The 10,645-nt window shown below is 39.7% G+C and overlaps 1 protein-coding gene across 1 annotated transcript in view; it reads left to right on the plus strand.

Moving 5' to 3' along the window:
* Positions 1–10,404, plus strand: part of LOC131976749 (neuroendocrine convertase 2-like) — a 199,894-nt gene extending 189,490 nt beyond the window's left edge. Inside the window, exons 18-20 of the mRNA XM_059339903.1 lie at positions 3,210–3,370; positions 9,327–9,407; positions 10,192–10,404. Coding sequence (XP_059195886.1) covers positions 3,210–3,370; positions 9,327–9,407; positions 10,192–10,404 — 455 coding nt within the window. The remainder of the gene's footprint in view (positions 1–3,209; positions 3,371–9,326; positions 9,408–10,191) is intronic.
* The last annotated feature ends 241 nt before the right edge of the window (positions 10,405–10,645 follow it).

The following is a 10,645-nucleotide window of genomic DNA, read 5'->3' on the forward strand; positions in this document are numbered from 1 at the left end:
CCAGCCTGTGTGTTCTTGTTTCCCGCCTCTGTATGTGTGCTTGCCCCTGTTTGTGTTTGTTTGGTGGCTGTGCAGCAAGTGAGGGTAAATTGCTGTGATTATGTGGCAGTAATTGAACAGGGATGGTGTGTTTAATTGAGTTGTTGTTTCCCGATGTTTCTCTGTAGTAGCAGGAGCCGCTGCGCTGACAGGTGCCTCGTCTCGCCTCGGCGAGATGAGAGTTTTTTTTTCATATACCGTCACATAGGCTTTGTTGTGTCTTTTTTAGCTGTGTTTCTGTGTGTTTTGGCTTAATGGTGTTTGTTTGGTTGAAGGGTGTGTGTGTGTGTGTGTGTGGGTTTCAGCAGGTAGAGGGAAGCGTGGGGTTTGTGAGATGGTTCTCTGAGCTCTGACAAGTTATATACATAATGTTTAAAAGGATGTTTAGTTTTAAATATACGTTTGTGCATGCGTCTACCTGTCTGTCAGAGTGTTTATGTGTATGCAGGCTTACTTGCATGTATATGTGTGTGTGTGTGTGTGTGTGTGTGTGTGTCTGTGTGTGTGTGTGTCTGTGTCTGTGTCTGTGTCAGACATGCATATATCATTTTGTGTTTTCTGACATACTTGTGTTTACTTACATCTACTCTGTGTGTGTGTGTGTGTGTGTGTGTGTGTGTGTGTGTGTGTGTGTGCGTGTGTGTGTTGTGTTGTTATCTATCTGATCTGCCTCCTGGGCTCTATGGCCCAAATCAAATGGTAGGAAACATCAATTTCACCATCCCGTCTCTTCCTCCTCCTCCCCCCTATCCTCCTCTCTCCTTGTAAAATCTCTCCTCTCTTCTTGCTCTCCTCCTCCCCCAACAGCTCTTCACTCTTTCTCTCCTTTCTCTCCTCCCCTGCTCAGTGTCTTGCTCTCTGCCGAGGTGTGATTACGTCCCTCCTCTGAGCACCAGTGATCTAAGGGGGTTCAGTGTGTGCGTCAATATGTGTGCATCTGTGTGTGTTTGGTGACTGGTTGGTGATCTGAGCAGCCCAGCGTTGAGTATTGTGCAGCGCAATTCACGGACAACGTCTCCAGATGAATGCTTCCATTCACAATTACAGCCTCTCCATTAGCTGCAGCCCTCGCTGCCTTGTTGTTGTCTTTTCTTCTTCTCTGCAAAAAAAAAAAAAAAAAGCAATTAAAGCAGGACAAAAACAAGCTGGAACACAAGCAGTGTACCTGGAAAAAGAAAAAAAACAGCAATGGAAGGGGTGTGGGAGTGTGTGTGTGTGTGTGTGTGTGTGGGGCGGTGATTCTTCAGTCGGGGTTCACACTACACACTATCTGTGTTTTATTCTTGAGAAAATCCTCCAGGATTTATTTGAACATTCACGCATGAATGCAATCTCCTCTAAGAGACTCACACAACTACTCAATGTCGGATATATATTTTTGATTTTCCCGTTGTATTTTAAGTATGCCTGTCTTATAGTTTCATTCTTAAAAGGATCAGATTATTTCACAAGCATAGAGGGAACTGAGGGAAAACACTGGAAAGCATTGAAAAGGGGGACATGTTGGTGCTGATGTTCCTAAAGGGGCTGGTTTAGGATTTAAATGTTGATTCATGTAAAACATAAGGTTAGTTATCTCATCCACAGTATCACACTCAGTATGATAGACGATTCCATTTCCAGTTTCAATTTTTTTTTTTTTAATCAAAATGTAACAAATTAGAAAGGCTGAATAAAAATTCAGCCTGCAAATGCATTTGATTTAATTGGAAACACATTTGTCTGAAATATTTTTTTACCACAAGGTTGACCTGCATGTTTGTTATACCTGCGTAAAAGCTGCCCTCATGAGTAAATGGCCACAGTTGGTTTGTCATAAAACTAACACGTTTCACTTCTTTATTTTGGTTTCATTGCGACTCCTTCAAAATAAAAGTTACCTAGCACTTTGCCAGTTTAACGCTTTAAAGTGAAGAAGCAGCACAAGGAAAAGTTTGGTTTAAAAAAGATTTAGTCATGATTAAATGCATGATTATCCATAGCAAAATCGCAAATGAATCACACATTTTGTATCTGTTCAAAATGTTTCTTAAAGTATTTAATGCTCATATCCAAATGGGAGTGGACAAATATGCTTGCCTTTTTACAAATGTACTGTATGTATTATTATTATTATTATTATTATTATTATTATCAGAAATGAATTTTCACCACAGTAGTTAGAGGGCTCGCATGAATTCCTATAACTGGAGCTCACTGCTGGCCAAAATGACACACAGTCACCTCGAGGTAACTGTGTATCTTGATAAGGTGGTGGCTCTCGAAGGCAATTCATGAGTGTAGTGTTTGAATGCAATCCCAATTATTTCAAGTGGACCAGCATCTTCTGTAATGTTAATTTTCCTGCCCCAAGCTAGATGTTTCGAGGCTAACGGGACGTCTGTATTATTAGCAGTGTGCTTGGCTAGCAAGTGGTATTTAAGACTAGATGTACTCTGGTGATAACTCAATTCACATTAACAGTAACTGCAAATTACTGGCAGGGCTTTTAGCTGAACTTGATACAAAACACCTTTTTCTTCATCCATTGGTTGCTAGCTGCCATCTGACTTTAGGCAAACGGTTATCAGAATACAACATTCATTAATGATTTAAAGCAAGTATTATTGTTTAAATTTTTCATTAAATTAATGAATTCACTTACTTACTCTAGCAACACAGCTCTGATATTGCTGTAGAGTTAACAGTGAGGATGATATCTATGAGGTTAAAGTGACGAACATAATGCTGGATTAGATGTTGCATCCTTTTGCCTCTCAGTCTCAACCAGAAACTCCACCAGTCACAACAAAAACTACCATATAGAGGGTAAATTACAAAATATAAATAGATCTTCTGATCGTAAAATGTTTCAAAAATAGGATTTGATTTCATGGAACTCTTAAGTACTGTACCTTTAAATACTGTATAGATTAAAGAGTACAGATTAAAGTATTTTACTTCAGCAAAAGTAATCCTAAAAGACTTGTCTATTTTTTTTTTTTTATTATTTTATTACATCAGCCTAGTAAATGTATTTAGAGACCTAACTGAAATATTATCTTTAGCAACATTTAAAACATTTGCGCAAAATTGGCTTGGCATTTGGATGGAAACGTAGCTACTGAGGCAGACAGGGCTTTGCACCACTTAAACAGTAGTTCAGTGCTTTGTTCTTTTTTTTTTTTCAGAAGGACCCCTGCCGAGCATTGTGAGCATGGGGTCGCATCACCCCGTCCCACCCGGGGGGGGCCAGAGGGACCGTTACCAACCTCTGATTCAATGGGTCTACCAAATGGAGAGAGACAGGAAGGTGCGGGCTGCTGACATCACTGTCCCAGCCAGACACGAGGTACAGTACTGTACACAGAGCGGGAACACACATGTTTCACACATCACACGCACTGTGATTTACTATTCCAATAAATCACTGGCACCGCCTAATTTCCTATGGATTTCAATTTCCCCCTGGACATATCTGCATTGATCAACTTCAGGTGTAAGGATGTGCCAGGCGTCGCTCACTGTGACACTGAAGAATGGCTCGCAGATCTCTGCCATGCATGTGTATGTGTCTGCCTTCTTTTGTGTGTGTGTGTGTGTGTGTGTGTGTGTGTGTGTAGGGGCACGACGGTAGAATTTGTGCACATGCAGCATTTCTGTTCAACACTGTCGTCACCGCCGAGGCTTTAAGATACAAATCCTTGAGTCTGAGTAATAACATCTGAAAATGTCAGAATCATACAGACGGAGACAGTTGAATGGGGACTTGAGATATTGTTATTCAGATCATATCTGCTCGTACACTGAGTCTAGGCCTGATTATGAGGAACAATTAAATATCATTCTGGCTTCACCAACAGTTGTTACTGCAGAAACAAGAGCAGGGTATATCTCCCCTTTGGAATTAGAGGACATTTTGTGGTCCACTGAATCATCTTTCAGCACAGCGTCTGAAGTGAAACAAATATAATTCCCTTTCAGACTAATAATGCATTATCCTCTCGCGATCATTGAAGCCTTCTATCCGTGTCCTTTACGCTGCATTATGAGGCCAATTACAGCTCTGACAAAAGTGTGCCGCCGGACAACAGGTAGCTCTATTTGTGTGCATGTTGCTGCCTGACATGTCCTTGCAGGGGTACACGGTCCCCGGGCCTGTAGATGAGTTTTGAGCGGGTCTTAGGAGGCAACAACGAGGCCTGACAACGTCTTTACCCCGAGTTCCTCCCCTAGAGGCAGATCTGAATGGATCGTAGAGGCAAGGAGGAGAAATAAATTGGAGAAAAGGATAAATCGATGCTTGGCGGAGAGGCAAACAGACCTTCCAACCCCCGGCCCAGACACACACACACATATACACACACGTACCACGGCGTGGCTTTTTTTCCTTGGGCTGTATTGGATTGGTATGCAGAGCCGAGGAGAGAGACGCTCAGAAAAAGACTTGGCCTACAAATGATGTCCTTTGTTTGATCCACTAGGTTGGGGGGGTGGGTGGGTGGGGAGGGTCGTCCCACAGAGATGGTGGAAGGGCTGGGAAACAAACATCTCTGTCTGTGAGCCTCTCTCTTCCTCTCTCTCTCCCTCACTCACTAACAGCTTCTCATCTAAGGGAGGAGAGAGAGATCAGCTCCGGGAAAAGCTGGTTGTCATCTGTTTCTGTTGATGACTTAGAGGACAGAAAGGATGTGGTGTAGGTGTGCGTGCATTCCAGCGCTTATGCTAAACCTTCCAATCTGAGCCTTTCAATCTGAAGGATATTTCCAGTTTATTACCACTTTAGTTTTACATTTTTTTCAGTTTTGGTCATCCTCACTATGCATAATAAATAACACTGTGCTTACGAAGTAAATTACTGTGATCTGGGAACATGGATAAATCTAAAAAAGAAGCAAATCAGATCAGCGATAATACATTTGTTATGTTATCATAACCCTAAACTACAAAAATATCACTTAGAGTTAAAGTCATTTGGACATTTTCATATTCTTATCTTAAATGTCTCTTAGCCTACTTTTTCTACAATATTTCAGTACAAATTTTTATTAACTGCACTGACTTGACCTCATTTAGTAACCGGGTGTAAAAACAATTTTTAGTAAATAAAAGCCGGCCTCTTTTATAAGCCGGGTGTCTTACCGGTGTTATGTCAAAGTCTGTTCCCCCGTCGATATGTGTCCCCCTTACCTTAACCTGCACCAACCTGACCCCTGACCCCAACCAGTCCTCCTTTAAGTTGCTTAACATGACCCCAAGTTTACCTTAACCCCAAACAGTTATCTCTACAAGGCCAAACCTTAAACTTAAATCTTAACTCCGACCTCAGAGGTGATGCTACGGAGAACACCATTCAGGAAACATCATTTGACGGGTAACAGATTTCGACACAACACCTGTATTTTGAAGTTTCGCCACACAAGTTAGTACTGTAGGTAAATATCGTTGTTTCTCCCGCTGTTCTAGTCATTCTCAGTAAAGTCGAGCTGTTTACGCACGTTCTTCTGGGCTTTTTACTAGTTAAGACATTTTAAATCCTGCTTAAAATGAACATTCAGCGTGCTGTTCATTGTTTGTTTACATCCGAGTATTTCCAATATGGCCGACATCCACCTAACTGGCTACAAAGTGTCGGTCAGAGCTGCTCTGATTTTCTTTTTTTAATAAAAGCCTCCTTCAAATAATAACCCGCCTCTAGTATTAGCCGGGTCCCAAACTGATTTTTTATTAATAAAAGCCCCTGCTACTATTTGAGGAAATACAGTAAATCAAATCGTGAATGCCCCGTTCATGAGGATGTGCATGTTTATGAGGTTTGATCGTTATAATCAATGCTATATCAGACAAGGGGAAAAAACCGTAATAGTGCAGAGCTGGAAGCCTTGTAGTTAAAAAATTATCAAGAAAAAAAATTCTAGTAACTTTAAGATCTTTAAGATTGTTCTCTTTGGCGCCAGCTATGGTCATGAGCAGTAATTGCAGGTGTGTTTTAGGATCTCACTTCCCAGAGATCACAACAGTGTTGCCGCTTGTGATTTTTTTCCTGGGAATTGCGCCATAGACACACAGTTTGTAATCCTGTAAGTGAGTGGTGACAGGGCAGGAATGAATGACATAACTTTACACTCAAAGACATTTTGTTTCAGTAAATTGGCCCAAGACAGAAATTGGAGATGGTCAGCATGATGTGACAGTGAAAGATGAATGAGAGGGCATACTCCACGATAGGTGATGTAACTTGCATAAAGTCCCTGGGGCAGGTCCAGCAGCAGGTCAAATGTTTCACTTATCCTCAACAGGTAGGTTGAGGATAAGACAATAGGTCTGCTAGGCAGAAATGCTTTAATAGTTCTCATCTACTCAGGACGAATTGTAACAACTGCACTTTGTGTTTAGTGCTAGTTATCAAAACTCATGGTGAACATCCTAAACGTTATACCTACTAAATATCTGCATGTTAGCATGCTGAGGTTAGCATTCAGCTCAAAGCACCGCTGTGCAGGTACAGCCTCACAGAGATGCTAGCATGGCTGTTCTCCTACCACTATGCTGTGTTCACACCAAACACAAAGCAGATTTTCACCTCACGTTTATTTCGTAAGTTTGACCACAGGTTCATTTGTGTTTAATTATGTTAATATATTTCATCTAAATCGCTAGCAAGCCAGATGAGAGTGCCAGGAAGGCCAGCAGTTGTGATAACTTGGGCTAATGCTGCTGCTAACTTCGTTCATAGTAAAGTACAACCGATAGCTGGATTCAAGTATCGGATATATATTTTCAGAAATGACCTGGTAGTCACACTACCTTGCTTACTATTGTCAAACCAATGACTTTTTTTCAGGTGTCTGTATGTACAGGTGCATCTCAATACATTAGAATATCATGGAAAAGTCAATTTCCAGTAGTTTAGGTCAAATAGCCCCAACCAAGTATTAAGTGCATATAGATGGACATACTTTTCAGAGGCCAACATTTCCATATTAAACATACTTTTTAAAATTGGTCTTTTGAAATATTACATTTTTTTTGAGACTCTGAATTTTAGGTCTTCATTAAATGTAAGCCATAATCATTATAATTAGAAGAAATTAAATAAATTAAGACATGAAATGTTTCATTCTGTGATGGATCTATATAATGTGTTATTTCCACTTTTTGAATTTAATGACTGACATAAATAAACTTCCTATGATATTCTAATGTATTGAGATGCACCTGTATATGAATATGAGGTTCTCTGTCCTTTCACTAGCTGAGCTACACGAGCACCGGCACAACTGTAGGATTGGATATCCGCCACTAGTACACAGCTAACGTAACGTAAGGAATGCAAAAGAAACTGGCAACAAATGAATATCAGTAACAGAAAAGAGGCATTTTTAGAAAAGTGTGACTAAATAATTGTCTTATCAACTTTTTGCGAACCTAACGTTCTACATTACTCATGATAACAAAATAGTAATATGAATACTTTAGGAGAATCTCAACGCTGATAAGACTTTGCAACATATTGTCACAGGAATGTCCTGTGCAAGTTGAAAAATTTAAAAGTATATATATATATATATATATATATATATATATATATTAGACCATTGTTTTCTTCAATTTCCTGTTCATTTTAATGCCTGGTACAACTAAAGGTACATTTGTTTGGACAAATATAATGATAACAACAAAAATAGCTCATAAGAGTTTAATTTAAGAGCTGATATCTAGCCATTTCCATGGTTTTCTTGATAATGATTTTGGTTATTATCAATAAAACCATGGAAAATGGCTAGATATCAGCTGATGTGTTATTTCAAATCTTTTTATGTGTATGCGTTGGCTGGGTATGTAATCGTGCAGTGTGAAATATTAACTTTGGTGCGTTTCAAACTGCGTTTGGTGTGGATACACAGTTAGATTTTAAAAATGTTTTTAGATTCATTCAGACCATGGCATTATAGTTCTTAAGGCAATTATGTGTTTTCCCCTTGTGGAGAAAGGAAGACTTCCCTCACATGACTCAGCTGATAGGCCTGGACCACTGTCCATACAAGTAGGTCTTGTATAGAGTTTCATAAAGTCTCAAAATACATTTTTAAGTTGCTACTAAATCAAAACTTCCACCTATCTCCAATTATTTATGCTCAGGTTTTTGCTCCATCACTGCTTGCCATGTCACTCCACCACACTATTTCTATTCCTCCTATTTCAGAGACTTGCACTATACTCAGCTCTTCACCAACAACAGCATACGATGCCATTTATTTTAGCTTGGGAGTTCTCTTTTCGCTCCATGTCTTTTTATAGTTTTGCTGTTCATACTGTACTCCCCGCTGTGCTTCTATTTTCATGAATGCTGTGAGAAATAATTGAAAGCGCCGTGTACGGTGCCGTCTGTCCCACTTCCTCATGCCTTGTAAATACTGTATCACTGAAGCCCCCGCTGTAAGCTGCCGGCTCGGGATTCCTCACAACTCTGAGACGTCAACACTCACTGAAAACTTGAGCCAAGATCAAATCGTAACCGGAGTCTGAAACGTTGCTCCCGTGGACAGAGCCAGTTTTTGATTGATTTTAAATTCAGCTGTTTGTCCTTGTCTTTTTCCTTGAGAAAACAGGGTTGAATCAGATTTCTTCTGGTGTTTTTTTTACTCATGACATCCATAAGGAGGGGGGGAAAGGATGTCAAAGGAGTCACATCCCCTGCTGCAAGTGGTGCTGGTGTGAAGTGCAACAGACGGAGAACCTCAAGGAGTCTTAACAAGAATAAATGATGTACCACAACAACTATAAATAAATTGCTGAATATTAGGATCAGATTAAAGGGCCACTTCACAGATTTCACACATACATTTAAAGGTAATTTTGCTGCTCATAGTGAGCACCACTCAGCCTGCGCAAACTGTTGTGTAATGTTTTCTGTAGGAAGAATATTTGTCTGAGAAAACAACCCCTGGTGAGGTTTCAGAATGGAGATTTGGCATTGATTTCTAAAGAAAGTTGAATGAAAAGACTCTTGGTTGCATAATGGGTAAACATTTATTTAGCTTGCCCCAAACTATGGACTGAAAGTCAGCATATCTCGGCTACTAATGCTTGGATTTTGACCATTCTTTGAAATATTTGTCTCTTGTGGTTCCCCCAACTTAATGCAAGATTAATACAAAATCACTGGAGTGCACCTTTAATTTAAGAACTGCAATAAAACCTGAAATTATCTTAAAGATAGTACAGAGCCATGGGTGTGACCCATGGCTCTGTACTATCTGACCATTTTTTTATCTTTAAAAACAAATATGTGTTCCATCACCCAGATGTTGAAGATTCTTGGAGACTTAGTGTCGGATAAGCTGACCCTCAACAAGCCCCTCATCTCCTCCAGTAGGGCTTTCAAGGTAAGCTGCAGCACCACAAGTAAAGTTTCCATCCAGAACATCAGTCAAATTGATTTGAGTGTTTCCATCAACTACTGTTATCCAATCTGAAAATGTTGTTCATAAAAATAAGCAGTTGTTGGCCATTTTTCTTTTAAACCACTGCAGAAGAAAAGGGTGCAACGACATGACGTAACTAAGAGAAAAACTTTTTCATGTATTAATTCAAAGAATGTTTTTGTCTCTCTATCCTAGCATAAGTCACAAATGATTTGTCTCAATTTCCCACCACTCATTTTCAATCGGTTGCTTTTGTCGTTATCAAGAAACTTTTATCAGCTAAAAAATGTTTCGCTGCATTTTTTTTAATTTATTGCATTTGCACTGATTTAAAAAAACACACACAAATAGAAAATGTGTGTTTTCTCGCAGGACATGTGGCTGCTTTCACATCTGAGACAATTAGTAAATTAATTACCACAATTATTATTTTTTTATAATCATCCTGTCAGTTATTTCATGCAAAATTACAGCCTCTCAATTGTGAGAATTAGCTGTCTTTCTTTGTCTTATGTGTTAGCTAACTGATGGTTGGACAAAACAAGGAAAGTGACATTATCACAGACATAAAAACATAAAAAAGGAAATGATGCCAAGTGTTTTTCATTATATTCTGGCAATTTCTATACAGAAGGATTAATCTTTGAATTGAGAAAATGATAATGTTGAAAGTTACTTTTACTGTAGGCTTCGACATTTATTTCCTGTACATTGAGTTTTCTCATATTAATACTTTATCCAACAGTTACATCAGTCGGATGTTGTACAGAAGTCCTCCTCGGGGTCCAGACCTGCTGTGAAGGAGCTTCATGAGACAAAGAGGGATGATGTGGGCAGAGAGAACAGGTCCTTACCATCACATATCCAGGATGTGGTCAACAGTCAGAGTCTTCAGATCAAGGAGGAGGAGAAACTGAGCAGAGGGAAGGCCCAGGGCCGGCAGCGTGCAGGGAACTGAAAAAAAACAAACAAACGGGTAAATAAAGACTGTTATTTTCCACAGTGCAGCAAGCCAATTGATCATGAATCAATTCCATGTACAGTACTTTGACTGTGTGGCCTCAGTGTTGGCACACATTATTTATCGTGGATTCCTAGCTTGGCGTTTAAACTCAATCACTCTCCACAGAAACACACACAAACATATAAATCTTCTCCTAAAAACAAATATTCTCAGGAGCAGCTCTCTGCACTCAGTC

Source organism: Centropristis striata, chromosome 8 (genome assembly GCF_030273125.1).
Source record: "Centropristis striata isolate RG_2023a ecotype Rhode Island chromosome 8, C.striata_1.0, whole genome shotgun sequence".
Classification (NCBI taxonomy): domain Eukaryota; kingdom Metazoa; phylum Chordata; class Actinopteri; order Perciformes; family Serranidae; genus Centropristis; species Centropristis striata.